This window comes from Epargyreus clarus, unplaced genomic scaffold (assembly GCF_041222505.1).
Source record: "Epargyreus clarus isolate Ecla_fem2 unplaced genomic scaffold, WU_Ecla_fem_2.2 ptg000026l, whole genome shotgun sequence".
NCBI lineage: Eukaryota > Metazoa > Arthropoda > Insecta > Lepidoptera > Hesperiidae > Epargyreus > Epargyreus clarus.
The window spans coordinates 15,572,935-15,590,302 of record NW_027332233.1 but is presented as its reverse complement, the minus strand read 5'-3'; the positions used below and the strand labels follow the sequence as shown (position 1 = coordinate 15,590,302).

Here is a 17,368-nt window from a genome sequence, read left to right as displayed (position 1 = left end):
TATTACAATAATTGGATAAGAAAGTCACCTTGCGCGATGAAGCGCGCACAATGAAGCGAAAAAACTATTTTGGATCACTCTATTTTGTTTTCTATGTGATAATGAACATAATACAGTAACATATTTACCAAACTCATTTAATTACAATTCCCTTAGTTAATAATTAATTAAGTACCCATAATATAAATTAACTTTAGTTTGAACAGACAGCCTATGCCCCAGACCTAAAACAAATACCGGTTGGCCACACAAACATTGATTTTGATCGGCATACATACAGTGCATACTGCTCCGTTTGTAAATATATGGAGTTGCAAGTTTTATTATTTTATTTGCGTCGTCGCCAAATTTAGATAAAGAACCATTCGTAGTTTGACGGCAACAGCAAACCGACACATGTATTTCTTTATTATAATAATTGCAGTAACGTTGTTGTATTCTGGTTTTAAGGAAGTAGATGTGTACTACCAAATTTTCATTTATTGTTATTTTCAGTATTTGTTTTAATAGCAGCCATAGAAGTAAAAACATTTTGCAAATTTGAACTTTCTACCTATTATGGTTCAATAGATATAGCTAGAAGCGCGGTAAAATACCTGTTGTATGGCGACCCCCATATATTTTCAAACTTAGGGTACGGATCCCAAAAAATACTTACTTACATAATTATGAGAAGTCCCAATGCAATTTGAAATGGACAATTAAGTAAATTACACTATTTAAGAAGACACTCAGACGCATATTTTTATATAAGTTAAAATTCCTTGTTCCTTGTTACAGGAACTTCTAGAAAAACGCATAAAGCAGCTGGAATCTCAGCTGGAGGAGGAGAAAAGACGGACGCAGCGGGAACGCATGGCCGTCACCAAGCTACAGAACAAGTTAATTAAGGTATGTACTCTATGTAGAGCGCTTGTATATGTAGAGTGTAAGTAGACATGAGATGATGACCTTGTGGAGATGAGAACGTTGTTGGGAACATATTTTATGACCACACGGAGTAACTGAAATGAAATGAAATGAAAATAGTTTATTTCTCTCACAAAAAGGTCTTATGTTAAATTGCATGATTACAACATATGAATTAAAATTAAAATTTAAATGAACTAAAATTTATGATACATTTTCAAGCTTAACAGATTGTGTATTTTTTTAATATTATGAAAAAAAGCAACTCGAAGGAACACTGAAGAAGATGCGTTTGTTGTATCAGGAAAATTATTTTTCAGCTTTTTTTTTTAATTATCCCACTATGCACATTGTAGTACTTTGTGAAAATTTCAAACTCTTCCTTATTAGGAAGGTTTAAATATATATGTAGCTTTTAATAGATATGGCACGCTAACAAACATTAACATTTTAGACTAGAGTCGAAAAACAGATAATAAATAAAATTAAAAAACATAATTTAATTTGCTTGAGCACTCAGGTTAATCTCTAGGTAGCATGGATAAACAAGCACTAGTACTGAAATTTATACGAGCATTATTTACAAAATACTTCCCTTTTATAAATATTCAAACCTCTTTCTTAGCCATGTGTCTTATGGAACACTAGTAAATATCGCATAGTGATAAATCGGTTGCAATAAGAAGTTACTTTGAGTATAACTAAAGAGTTATTTTTCATGTTTTATTGTAACCGAATTCAGGTGGTGATTACAATCAATAAGATCTAAACTCTTTCACTACAATGAGCTTTAACTTAAGGCCGGTCACAAACACAAGCTTGTTTTTAGTTCATATAGTACACACACACAAACACACACAAATGCACATGTACAGTGCTGCCCATAAAATGCTTAATTGAAACCTGTTATTAGCTTGTTCTGCTTTAGAACCAAAACGCCAGATAGACATTTTTCAATATTTCTATTTTCTATTAGATTCCATATTTTCTATTAGATCCGTTCCATAGTCAGTTTGCATTGTCCCTTTTCAGAATCACTGCTACGATAAGACAAAATTACACGTCCCAACGAAACCACTACAAGTAAACAATTCTTAATTTTAAAGGAATATTGCCTCAAAAGCTATCTTATCTTTTCATATACACTCGCTTGCACTCAGACAAGCGCTTGCTGTAAAATAAACTACATTTATTAGTGGAAGGAGACGGGGTGCATTCTCAAATTTATTCAGAAAGCAACCTCCATATTCAAAGGCGAGAAGATGCAAATACAGACCGTCTAGGAATTATTCCCAGTTACTTAGGTATATTCCCAGAGTACTGGGGAATTTGTCTTATGTTTTATTTGTACTCTGCGTTTAAGATTTTGGAATCTGTTTTCTTTTGAGGTAGTCTTTCTTTTGTGGCTTTTATTATGTAGAGTCATTATTTGCATTTCATATAATTTTCTTTATATTTTGAGTTTATTTATTAATTTGTTATGTTTTATAAATACTGGCAAAGCTAAAGTTAATTAGGTTTGTTTATTAAATTCAATTATTAAAATATCTTTAAGTAATAATATTCGTAGAAGAAATTTATAGGGAAAATATTAATAAACGATGTTTATAATTTATTTATTGAAATACTGATGTATTGATTTTAATGTACAAGTGTTATTGAAATTAATATTTAAGGAATTCATAATAACGGAGTATACCGTGTTATATACTCGTTAATACTTAACTTGTTGTGCCGACTATGTACCGAAGTCGTGCAGGTACCTATATGAAATGTACTCGTATACTTATGTATACTAATGAAATTAATTGCACGACTCATGATGCGAAGCATCAGAGAGTGCTTTACGATCGAAAAATTTTTTCGCTTCATTTTGGCGGCTATTTTTATTATTATAGCCTTGATAGTTCACGGAATCAAGATATTTTGCATACTATTGTCGAGATAATTTAATGGAGATTAATTCCATACTTTTTAAAAATTGATTTACTGCAATAGAATTGGAAAAAAACACCAAAATAGGTCAAAAAATTTTCCTGTCCGTCATGTGTGAAACCTGAAAACACTGTAACTTGTGAAAAAATCCATCATTTGAGTTAATTTTTTTTTTTAAATTCTAATCGACGATTGTAGGTCACTGAATGCGAATGATTAATTAATTCAGTGTCGTTTAATTGCAATTAATAAAAAAAGAAAACTACAAGACTGTATATCTATAGATATTATGTACATTTATTCCACCAGGGGCGCTTGTGCAGTACCTTCTTCCTACTACAGCTGTTTTTTCGGCAATTAATTTTGAACGACTTAAGTTTTTTTTTTTTTATTATTTCATAATTAAATAAGCATTATGAGTCGTGCACTTTTGGATTTTCCAAACTCTTATTATTTATAGAAATAACCATTTTGTGTTGAAATGATAAAGTCGAACATTACTGCCGATATTATTGTTCTTGTTCGTGGTACAAAACTATACCGCTGCGTCACTTATACACTCGAATTTTAAAATTAAAACTACAAAAAATATGTTTTGAACTAAAACCTGGACATATCATAAAAAGCCATATCCCGTTTACTCTAAAACCACGAGCTTTGCTTTCGTTTCTAAGACATTTTGGGCATTTCCCAGAAATCCGATGCAACAGGTGCAGCAAGAACAATAATGCACGAATTTATTGTTCCTCCGCTTAAGAACAAACATCTTTGATGTGACTGAAATAGGGCTTGGTCGAATTTTATAGGTTTGCGGCTAACTGATGGAGAAAGTAAGGAAATTGTGTTTCTATACATAAAATAAAATAGATTTAAACGATATATTTCTTTTAATTTTGAAAATTTATGAAAATAACAAGAGTTTTTCTCGCACTAGGTCTGTCTGACTGTCTAGAATTACTTATATTTTGTTGCCATGGTCACACATAGACGAACATGCAGATACAATCTATAAAAATTTTTACATGAAATATTTATTATCTGGCCTTGGATAAACTAAAAGTCTGTATTTCTGTCGGGTCACACGAAATTTTAAATGTAACTTCAGTGGCTATTCAAAATAAATAAATATGTTATTCTATGAAATATTTTTTTTTGCTACATAATCATGATAATAGGAAAATTCCTAAACTTCACAAATGCACATTTAAGCCCTTATGTTTAAACCATTTATTTGTAAATGACCTAATTTTTGATGTACACAACGATTATTTATCTTAACAAATCAAATCCTTAATATGTATTAAACATGAATCACCCAACTCTCATTAACAGCATCCCTATCCCGATGCAACTGCGGAGCTGAGCAATAATCGTAACATGACCCAACTAATCAAACTTCGGGGTTTCAATTAAAGGCCTCACATGACCCTCTCGTAACACAATCTTCATATCTGTTGGCTTATCACATATGGAAGTATCCTGCCTACTAAGTTATGGAATTCAGTTGGATTAATATGAATCGGTATGTTTTATGATTTGGGCTGCAATTTATAATCTTGTAGTTGTTAAAAAACCTTGGTATTAAAAGTACTAAGTACTTTGTAGTAATAAACATGTGGTTTATTTGGACAAAAATCGACCAAGTGGCATTTGAACTCGCTACAAAAGGAAACAAATTACGTGTAATGAAAATGTGGTATGGACAAAAGTCGACTAAGTGTGATTTGAATACACATACGAGTACAGAGGAATCTGTACCACCATGTTATATTAACACGAAAAAGGTTTATTAAATAAAACGAAAAAATCATCTTTTTAAATTCGTAGCGACCATATAACACACTCTGTAAAAATCATCTATTACAGTTCAAAAGATGGAATCCCGTGACAGACGGTCAGCGGAGGTATAGGAATAGCTACCTCTTAGGTATGGAATCCTAAAATGTAACCTAAGCTTTAAAATGTAGCTTGACCGATGGTTGCTATCACGACTTGCGCGAGTCTACCACCACACTCCAGGACCGACCGACAGGTACCGACATCTAAACTAAAATGTAAGAACGAGCTGTTAAATAATAACTGCAATTGTTATTAATATTATGTTAGCAAAAAGCTTAAGTTTAAGATTTAAAGAGTATTATACAAAACTATCATTAACTGTAAAACATGCGACACAAATACTTGAAAATATACAGTTAGAGACAAAAACTTCCCAAGCGTCGCATTTCCCAGACGTATTTAAACTATGCTAAAGAGAGAACCACGGCACCACGAAAGGTCAACACAGGTGTGACATAACGGGAATCAAAACAAATCAGACGTTCGCAAATACTTAGGTGTGGAGCATCTTGGAAGATGTCCAAGAAAATAACACTTTTAACATCTAAAGTACAACCAAGTCTATCTCATTATCTCAGGGTTTAATTATCTTCAAACGTAACCAGCACTTATGACTTTCCAACATACATCTTTCCCACAAAGTCCTTATACAAAACTAAACTCTATTAACAAGGGATAACACGTTATTATTCAATGTAGTAAGCGAACGATTTAGAACATTCTAGCTTTGAAACCTAAATAAAGCGAGTACCGCAAAGCATCCGGCTCGAAGGACCAGCAAATCGGATCGGTCACGCACATTCCTGCGCGTGCGCTTGCTTTGAGCGCACCGCGGCTAATTAGCGCTCGGATTGATTCATTAGGCGGTACCCTCGATTCGTCATGGCGTACGTATCAAAGGGTTTGGCATTGTAGTTATGGCGTCTTCGTGTTGCATCACATTCCAATGAAATTATAACTTCCTTATTTGCGAAAATTTTGCCTTAATTTTGTTTCTTTTTGGTAATTATGCGCGTAGCCACGCGGCTTGTAGTTTTACAAAGTAAATTACTGCCGCCCATGGACATCAGTAATAAACCCTAGATAAGATTAGTATTCTACCTGAGGTCGGCCAAAGACTCGCTGCTACCCCTGAGGATTTAGCTAAAATGCCTCGGAAACGTTGTCTCCCTCACCTCACCGTTTAAACCATAACACAGCAGCGCGTAACACTGCTGTTATAAGGCAGAAGTAGGTGAGGCAGTGGTGCAACCTCAGTACAACCACAGAGGATTCTACCACCTCCAAAAAATTAACCAAAGTGACAACTAGTAGGCAAAAAATACACTATTATATTCGGTTCTATACTCCGGAGGGAACTTTAAAGCGCCGATTCTGGTTGCTATCATTGGATAGCAGTTAAATAGGGTGGACGAAAAATAATTGATTATTCGTACCTCAAAGGTCATTTTTTACCCTACTGCGAAGGTAAAAGTTTTTCGAGCGTATGTATATATGTTTTATTCGTTAGCACACCGCGCAGATCAAACGGCTTGATGGATTTTAATATATGAGATGTCGTTGGATTCATCTGAAGTGATGGACTACAGAGTTAAAATGATATTTTAGTACAGTAAACCCAAACGTCGTCGAGTTGTATGGGTTTCTTTAGGTCTACCTTCTTAATGTCCTTATAACCACAAAGTTTTATTTGTACGTCAGTTACTACATATGATGTCCCTGCAAATAAACTCTATACGGAGAGATACTTCGTATGTTGTTTGGAGTTTGGCACAGCCCATCTCTATTTCTCACTAAGTCCTTGTTGCTAAGTCGAAACTCATACTCAAATACGCGTTTCTGGCAGCTTAAAACTTTGTAACTTCTGAAGTCACACACGAAACCCGGACGAGGTAACTTGAATTACGTCCGCGTTTAGATAAGTAAGTGCACAAACATACTGTAATCTGTGCGTTCATCTTTATGTTAAATTTTTTTTTGTACCGCTGTCAAAACTTCTCATAAAGTGTTACCTTCATATTTTGTGAATTTGCATAATGTTTTATGAATTTCCAATGAAATAAATTGTTGTGTTCGAATTATTATTTTTTGATAAAGTAAAGATGTGGAAAGGAGTCGACGACCCGCATGGCGGAGTAGTCATTATAATGGTTTGACACACAGTGGGTTAAGGCTTCGATTCCCGGCCAGATCTAAATGAAGCATTTAGATTTCTGTTCTCGCCGAAAGTTTGTACAGTTGTCTTTGTGTGTGCATAACATGCATGTCAAGAAAAAACCAGTGACGGTCTACTAGTGTATCAAAACGAGTGTTTAAACAACAATATTTATTGCGAAAATATCTAATCACTAAAATATTGGTGGACGATCATGGGCACTTTATCACATATATAAGGACTGAATACTAGAATCGTTTCTTAGTTCTAGTGAATGAAAAACAAACTTTTGTACTTACGTATTCAAGTCAACATGTTTATGTGAACGAAAACATGTTAATTCGAACTTTGGCCATATATCCTGAAAGCTTGCCCGTAGTACTTAACTCCATGCAACACAGTTACAGATTTAAACCGTGGTCGTAACATACAACAATGTTGATGAATTCCTAACTTTAACTACAATGCACAGTAGGCTGCGCTTACTATAGTGATTTCACTATAGTAAGTGCAGTCTAGAGCAAGTGGGAGTCTACATAAATACTTTCTTCGTCTATAGAGTGCATACTTGAAGCATTTTTTAAGTAAAATTTAACCGGTAAATTAGACTGGAAGATATACTATTTAGGGTTTCGTACCCAACGGGTAAAAACGGAACCCTATTACTAAGCCTCCGCTGTATGTCCGTCTGTCACAGGGCTCCGTCTGTCACAGGACGTAATAGGTATATGTATATACACATATACTAAAAAAGTTGAATATACAAGGAAGTCCAGATACAAGAAATCAACGCCCAGACGTTACGTCAGTAATATCTGTTTAAACTCCATATTATTATAGGACAGGTTCTACCTGAAGCCGATCAATATACATTGCCACTCCTGACAGTCCTGACTAAGATATTCATCCAATATATTATAATTCAACCTGCAACCACACCTTTCCACCGAAACGCAAGACCTGCTTTACGCTAAGAAAAAATAAGAAGTAAGTTTGGCTGTGATATCTTCCTGGTGGAACCAAAGGGGTTTTACAACCTTATTTTCTTCAATTATTTAGTGCTTGGTTTTGTAATACCAAAGACCTATTCAAATTATCTCTTACAAGAACTATATATAAATTTAAGTTGAACCGTTCGATAATGTAGATATAGCTGTCCCGTCTGAGCCTAAACTTAAATAGACACAGACAACTGGTCAACAGTCCCTGTGTGCCCCGACTCACCCTCAGGCTACGTAGCGTCACCTAAGTACGTTTGTCAAAGGACTGAGTACATACTTATTGTTACGTTGTACGGACTTAGTACCGCCTATGATTTTACGTAACTTTTTTGAGCACAAAATCTATGTTTCAGAAATTTTAGCCAGATATACATGTTGGATGATGAGAATATTTTAATAGTAATTATTATCAAATAACTGCTTAAAAGTTATTTATTGAAATTGAAGTAGTGTAATATGTAACTCCCACAAGTAAAACGAATTCAACGACATCTTATATGTTTCAATCCGTCAAGCTATTTGGGCCGGAGAGCCTTCCAAAGACTGAGACTTACTTAAGATTGCTGACTAACGCCTGAAAAACTTTACACTCCACAGTCGGAAAAAATACTTTAATTGCATAATAATTATAGAATCGAAAAAAAGGACAATTTTAGTCCACTATGTTCTCAATTTAGTTCGAAAAATGTTTTAGATTAAAATGTAAGCATACCGTAGGGGTCTACGGTACTCAATGTACAAAAAAAATCACACCCACATCAATTCGCCCTCAAATTTCGGGCCTAATTCAAAAACTTTGTCAATCGAATCCCGTAAAAGAGTTGGCAATTCACACATCCAAATCAGACTCCTTTGGGAGCATGCGGAATCGAAAGCATGGTGCTCATAATAGAGACGTACGCAAAACAATGAAAAAGGACTCCCAATCAATTTTACGCAATCAGAACATCCCGGCGGGCGCTGCCAACTAGGAATGGATATGATATTTTGGATCTAGATACGGATCTATTGAAAAATATCGGTTTCGGATATGCTTACGGATATGGAATTATTTCGGGTTATCCGATAGTTTCGGATAATTTCAGTTACGCATATGAGTTTTTTTCCAATCAATTCTACGCCAGCAATCAGGACATCCCGGCGGGCGCTGTCAACTAGGGATGTTATGATATTTCGGATCTAGATACGGATCTATTAAAAAATATCGTATACGGTTACGTATATGAAATTATTGGGAGCTGCTAAGTAGGGATGTTATTGAAACGAAATTTTGGATCTAGATACGGATGCGGATATATTAATAAATATTGGTTTCGGATACAGTTAAGCATATGAAATTATTATAAATTATCCGATAGTTTTAGACAATGTCGATTATAGATATGAGTTTCTTAGGAATCGTAAGTAGAATACAAATAAGGGTAATGGAAATGATTGATTTTATTCGTGAAGTAACTGAACAACGTCGGCTTGCTCGGAGTAAAACATTTAGATTTTAGGCTCGAAAATTATTTGAAATTACTTGAAACTTTTATATCATATTCGGTTACGATTGCGTATATATTTTTATTTCCGATATCCGATAATTTAGGTTGCGGGCACGGAATAACGTCGCTGCTGCCAACAGCGGAATGGTGGGATTTTTAAAAGATTATTTGTATAACGTAAATAAACCCATCCCTAGTCCATATACTAAAAGATCTTTTATGTAATTCAGTATCGTTATAAAAGGCGTTATTAATATTAAACACAGTACACTGTGTTCGATAGGACATATTTTGAAAAATTAAAAAGTTTTGTACAAATTATAATTTAACATTCATGTTATTATGTTGTAGGAGTGACATATATTACTTAATTTTTTTTTATTCTTTTTATAAACTCAGGTTCTCAGTTTTTATAATATTAACTAGTTATTTCCTATTCAAATAAACTGATATCTCCATCCATAGATAAATTAAATGGCCATTAAATTCTGTCAGCCATTTAATGGCTGTCATAATGTAATTTACGCGGAACAATGCCGCCATGTGCAGTTAAGTGGTACAAAAACACTAAATCGAAGAAAAAGCAAATTATCTAAAAACTACATTTTTTTTATATTTTTCGAACACGAAAATATATGACAGTGACAATTTCAATTGTCAAAACTTGTTACATTTTCTTGTTAGGAATGAGTAATCTTTACTAATCCTTGTCTCCATCATTATTATACTTCAGATGACACGCACAATGTATTTACTGACATACATATATTCTAAAATATATGACGTAAGTAATTAGGTAAATTAATGTTGCCCCAAATAATCAGTGATTCGAAATTCTGCGACGTTCTCGCAGTGGGGGATAAGGCTTAATTAATAGAAGCCAAATATTTGCAACTCAAGTGAAATTAGTTCGATTCCTGTTATCGTATGATGTTAGTAATTAAAACGTTTATGTCGTAATAATAAGCTGTCGTTTGTAACAAGTAAATAAGAATTATCGAAATTTCGCGAAATTTCTCATAGTTGTCATGGTATAAATACCTACTAATTATTTACTAAAACTATTTATTAAAACATAAACTTTAGAGGCAGAAATTTATTTTAGTTAAACACATACAAGCAGTTTAATGGTGGCGAGCGGAAGTGAGGCGCTTAGTGTTGCCACATATATACTCGTATATATATACATTTTATTAGTTAACCTAACGATTAGGCAGACGTGCTACCTGATGGTATGGACGTGCCACCTATGTACATTTGCAACACCAGAGGAATCGTCAATGCATAGCCGGATTTGAAGGAGAGCTCTTTTTGCACCTTATTTGAAGTACCCCACGTCATAGCGCTCCGGGAATACCTCAGGAGGAAGCTCATTCCACATCTTACATTAACACTATTGTTGGGTTGCCAAGACTAAAGATTTTTTAGAATGTAGAGGTAGCAAACGAGCATGCAGTCCATGTGGACTGTATGTCAAGTGATGGTATGCGGCTACTACTGGCCGTGAACATCTGTTGCCAATCCCGGATAAGATCAGAGTTTTATCGAGTCCGGCCACAGATGCCTTGCTACTCCACAAGACTAAGTTGGATAGCATTTGTGTTAGCTACTTCTAAATTATAAAAAAAATATGCCAACATTATAAGTTAAACAAAATGAACAAAAATATTTTACACATATTATAAAAATGTAAATTATATTTAGAATAAAATATTTATGCACAAACAATAAAATAATAGTTCTTAATAAATTCAAATAATATATTTTAATTTCAATTTTGAAATTACCAAAATCCTGCTCGGATTCAAAATTTCTAATCCCCTATTTATCCCCGAAACGAATTCCGCGAACCGGAAGAGTTAATTTTAAAACCTGATTGATTTCTTGTTTGCTAATCTAAGGGGTGCAATAATCCACCCCATTGTTTAATGTTACCTCTCGAATCGGAACAATTACGGAATGCCGTCATCTTTTAATGAAAGAGATTGGATATTGTTTACTTCCAGAGATTGTCTGTATTTTATTATATAATACCTTTTATTTAATTCTATTGAAAATTAGTAGTTATTATATTGCTTTTTGATTTACAAATGTTCATTTAGATTCGAATAGTTATTTTTCATGGAACAAGATTTTTTCATATAAACATCTAACGTTTTGTTTTTCAAACTTTGTGACGCTAAAAATACGTACGTACGAGTAAAAGTTCCACTATCTTAAGTTAGTGGTACTATGTATATTGTTATATATTTCTTACTATTTGTATATAATATGTTTTATAGAGGGAGGATTTGCGGCACGTACACAAATTATCATATTTGCCGCAAATTGTTCAGAAGTAATCTCCTAAAATAAAAACACTATTTAGTGCAAAAATAATTCCAATATTATGTAATATTACTCACGATATTTCTTATGTGCGAATTAGAAAATTATCACTTATATTAAATTAAAAAATGTGAAAGGTTATTATTTTTCAGGACTTGATAACCAAAAACTGAAACCATAATTTCACATACATCATCCACCCATAACATTATTTTTGTTGACATAACCACGTAATCCGCATACGCCATTGCTATCAAGGGGGTCGAACCTCATAACAGTGACGTATGTTCGGTTATAGACCAATAATCACTTTGAAAAATGACGGACATTATTCCCCGGAAGTGCGGTGTTATGGACGATGGAAACAGTGTTATTGGGGCTCGTAATATTGTTATATGAATTGTTATGTTATATTTATAACATTCGCTTTTCACAATATTGTCCATACTATCCAGTATACAGTATTTTACTATGACTCGCGGATATCTGTAATGAACCCCAAATAAAATGGGATCTCTATCCCTGAGCTCGGTCACAGATGTGTTGTTATACCTGAGAACTAAGTTGGAATACCTCGCATAAAAATAAATCCCTTACCATACCGATTAAATGGAATACAACAGCACATAACATTGTTGAAGTCGACCCACAAAGACTTTTACCACCACTCGATCTCAAAATCACTAGCTGTGCCCCGGGGCCTCACCCGCGTAATTTTATACCCTGAAACTTTGTAACCAAATAACTTTTTCAATAAGGACAGACTGCAAGTAACAATAGCGCATTTAATAAAAATACCACAGTAGTGATATCATTATGGTTTCAATCGGGAGTTTCTAAGATCCAATTGAATATGAGAAATTGCGTGTGAACTTATATGAAAGCCGTAATTTTATATGGAGTTTCAATCTGGTGTTCCAAGGTTTGAATCGAGAATGTGTGTGACTTACATAAACGCCGCCATTTTGAATTACAAACTTTATTAAAACAACTTATAATGAATGCTTTGAATTGGTTAAACTGAAACCCAGGTGCATTAACCCATTTGCATGCGAGGAGCGGGAACGATGCATGCATCTTGCACGCGTTTGCATGTTTAACGAGCTTTCAACTTTGGTTTACGTTGTCATTGAGGTTTGGGATGCAGTTTTATTAAATTTAAGGGGCTTTGCCCACTGTGAATGGGTTAGTTTCGTGCATTTTGAAGAGATGTGTTTACAAAAGGCTTGTTAAAGCAAATTATAGTTTTAAAGATGTTGAGAAAGTATTTATAATATAATACATTCTAACTCCGTTAGAATTAGCTAGTTTAAATAAATTATAAAATATTATGCCAAAAATGCAGATAATACCTTACATTATTTAGTTCCCTGCACTTATGAAACTACTTTTATCTAATTCATTTTTCTTGCTTTCAGGTAAGCATCTTAAGTATTCACTGCCCAGTTACAGGTACAGGTAGGTAAAATACAGTTATAAATTATGGTGCAGTACCCATTTAAGTTCAAATTTAATCTGTCATCAGGTAGCTGAGCATTTAAAATAATTATACATTTATTTCCAATTGGAATCTTACAAGATAACGAAACACGTTACTAATTAATAATGTTTCCATTACCCTCACAGACGGTTCAAAGGAACAACTTTACCATTAAAATAACTTCAAAATATCATTAAGTTTTATTATAAAAGGCTTTGCGAATGGAGAGTGATTTTGAACTGTGTTACAGTAAGATAGAGTAGGAGTTTCTCGGTTCGGTATGATACGGAAATAGAAGGGTTTTAGCAAAATATTAGACGTGTCCCGTCGTTTGAAATCAAAACATTACCAACTTTGGCAAGTATCAGGGTGAAGGGTTGGTTAGAAGTGAGAGCCGGTATATGACTTTCTATCTTTTAGATATTTGTAATTTGATTTTTAAAATAGTTTATTTTATTTTTAAAACAAAATTAAAAAGTCATGTAAATTAAAGTGAATTTGTGTGAGTGTTACAATTATATATTTACTATTTTCTTTCTTTGGAGATTAAAACCTTAGCACGTAATTTTGGCTATAAGTGGTAGTTTATAAAATGACTCAAATTAAAAAAAAAAACACTGACTTAATTATAATGGTGTTATACCTACGTGCGAAACAATTTATGATAATGTGTCAAATACGGTTATTTTCATTATTATCATTAATTAACACAAAACTAGTAAATTTTCATAATGAATTTTATGTTGATGAAATTCTCTAAAATAAATGTAGGTTTTTTTGTTTCATATGGTAATAAGTAGTGTTGTGGCTCTTATATATCTGATGATAATGATAATTAAATAAAAATATATTTATTTTCTATTTCTCCTTAAAACCCAAATTATTATTTTCATAACAACTAAAACACATAATACATAATAAAAAAATGTTTAAAACAATATTTCTTATCTAAATGTCAGTTACACTATCCGATCCATGTGCAGTCTCAATGTTTGCGGTATAATTACGAGGTAAATGAGCGTGACCGGCCGCGATGGGCCAGATTTCCGATGGTATTGTTCAATGTACTGTGCACCATTGAGAAGTAAGCTTTCGTATATTTAGCAAGAGGCTGGCGGTTGTTGTTTTGGCGGAGAAATCAGCTTGGTTATACTGTTGAGGTGTTTTTGGTTTGATTGTGTTATTGTTCGATATACAATATTTTATTTCATAAAGGTCATAGGACCCTTCATGATTTGACTCTGGAGGCACGTTGCTCTGTTTTGATTTTAAGGGTATCGTCATGAAATACGAAATATTTAAATATACTCGTACTAGTAGTCCTTCTTAGTAGTGGGGAATCCTTCGTAGTAGGGAATCGATCTAACTGTGGTCGCCTTAAATTTCTATTACGGGTTTGATTACAGATGGCCATAGGCAGTTACCACCACATGAAATTTCTATGATTTAACTTGAGAAGCCCACTGCCACACCTGCTTCTAGCGTGAAGCAGTTCTTGCGTTTCGGTGGAACGGTGTGGATACCGACTAACTCACAAATAAGGCAACCACCTTAGTTTTTAGTAATGTTAACGCATCTGTGATCCGCTTCAGGTCCTCCTGATCTATATGTATATGGCTACAGACATTCATGGACCACAGTAAACACTACTATCAGATGGACTGTATGCTCCACTGCTCTATTATAATAAAACATGGATCAACGAAAAATATTCAACGTATTTTTAAAACTTCAACTTTATTTTTTTCATCAAAACTATCAACTGTTATCTTAGTTTAAACGTGCAATTCGCCCTACATTCGTAACAACTTTATACAGCCCAATTTAGTGTGACAACAGTGGAAACGTCCCCAAAACGTGGAACTCCACCGTCGACCGTTAATTATAAACAAATTGAGCCACGACTCGTCCTTTATAATTAATACTGTATCGCGCCCTGTAGTTAACTCCACTTTACGTTATAAACGCCAAAGAGTATGGATTCAGAGGGTTACTACCCCTTAGGCTAAAATAAACTTAATGAATATACTTACAACTCATCAGTCTTTGCTATTGGAAAATTTAAGTCATCGTTTTTGAACGCAATTTCTGAGAGCTTTTTTAAAATTCTTAAAAGTGTGTGGAAGTCAATTACATTAAAAGGATTTCAAAATGTACCCGTGGTTAGGAACGTAAAGAGTTTCACGGTTGATGATATTATTTTGATATACAATGATATTATTTTTATAAACTACGTTGAAAGTACTTACAGAATTTATTAATTAAAAGTACTTAAAGAAAGAAAGTACTTAAAGAATTTATTAATCGTCGCTTTAGCAACTAATTCTTAATTATCAAATACTGTTACATAGGATATTACTCGCTTTACTCGACTGTAGGGGGTAGGTAATGTTCGAACGTATGTATGTAGTATGTCTATTTTGTTTGCCGCGCCCTACAACCCAAATGTTTTTACCAGTTTTAAAACCTTCCTTGAATTCGCTAAAATTGTGGAAGATAATTATTAGCTCTATTTTCTGTTTATTTTGATAATAATTTTGTACTTACGGAAAAATTCTGGAATTATTTTTAAAGTTTTCAACAAGTGCTCGCTTATTCTTTGCCCAGCCACGTGGCGAAGGTACGTCCGTCACGATAAATGCGGTCAACGTGTCCATATATTATGTTATTCGCCCTAAATCTGCGGAATTAATTTTGGACATGAACCCTTGGCGTGCGTTTTATGAAGGTACTGCGGTGGTGTTATCAACGTTTTTTAATATTTTTGCTTTAGTATGGTAAAATGTTTAAAATGCTGCCCTGTAATGCCATGTTTAACTACATTTTGTAGTAATGTCTCATGATGTTATGTTGTTGTACAAAGGTTTTGTAATGCAATGTAATTAATACATGTGTTACACGATAGGGCTTACATGTTGACTATATTAGTTTAGTAAATATAATAGTTTACAATATACTACCAGTTTAAAAGTTATTGTTTCTATTTGTTTTTTTTCTATTATAAAACTTTAAAAGATAGTTATATTAGGTGCAGTGGGGTGCGAAATAAACTATGATGAACTTTAATAGTTACTTTTAATTTATAACAAATTACATAAAATAGAATTTAAGAAATGTTAATAATGCTAGTACTGTCGGTCGATGTATGTACCGAAGTGAATGCTCCCTTGTGGGCCTCCGCGTTCCCAGGCCGTGCGGCGTTTCCTTGAATGTTGCACCGGATATCTTACCGATACAAGAGCGGCACTCGGCGATGTCCGTATTCTTACTTAATATTCTTATTTAATATATTATTAATTATATGATATAACTAGATAGTCAAAGTATTGTAGTCTTCGAGAGTAGAAAAGCATATTATGGGCGTCCTCAAATAAGTCTTAAATCCTATCTGGGGTTATTTATATTTTTTTATGGGCGGTAATGGCAGTTGTCATCAGTTGCGCTGTTTTTTAAGGACCTGAAATGGAATACGAATGTAGAGCACCGATGTGTTGACACTACTGAAGACTACGTTGGTCTCATATTTAAAACAAGCGTACAATCTGACATAACATGAATCTTGCAGCTCTTGGTCCTTTTATTATTTATTATACATAACAAAAAGTTTTAGTAATACAGCTTAATATCAAATACACAAAAATACATATTAAAATTGTGTTTTAAAAAGTCTAATACATATATAAATGTTGTAAATATTGTAACAAAGAAACGTACTCATAATTGTAACGTTGGAATGTTTAATTTTAATGTTCCATACTGAGAGCGACTAAGATTAAATTTTGCTTAAGCAGATTACAATTTACGAACGTATAGCGGAATTACGAACTGAAAAATAAATGTATGCACAATGCACATATATAAAACGAAAATGTATTGTTGTTAGCAAATTACGGTCTTATTTTTACGAATCCTAATTTTATGTCAAAAAATGTACACGTGCCTCTTTTCAGGTTAATTTTGTAGACTCTTTTGAATACATGCATAATTTACTTAATTAATATATTTATTTACCAGTAAATAGGTCAAGAAATCGTAAAATTGGTCGGATTGTGTGTGATTTGAAACTAATGTTCTTACACTCGCATTTTATTAAGTTAAGTGTTTTTTTTTAAATAATTTAGGAATAGCCGAGCATGCAGTCCACCTGATGGTAAGTGGCTACTACCGCCCATGGACATCCGTAATCCACCCCAGATAGGATTAGACGTTACTACCTGAGGTCGGGCACACCACA

The 17,368-nt window shown here is 33.6% G+C and overlaps 1 protein-coding gene across 4 annotated transcripts in view; it reads left to right on the top strand.

The window, feature by feature from the left end:
- The window catches only part of LOC140753130 (uncharacterized), a 487,125-nt gene that overhangs the window by 210,410 nt on the left and 259,347 nt on the right, over positions 1-17,368 (top strand). For all 4 annotated transcript variants that reach the window (XM_073087528.1, XM_073087530.1, XM_073087527.1 and 1 more), the window contains exon 3: positions 781-891. In XM_073087528.1, coding sequence (XP_072943629.1) covers positions 781-891 — 111 coding nt within the window. The remainder of the gene's footprint in view (positions 1-780; positions 892-17,368) is intronic.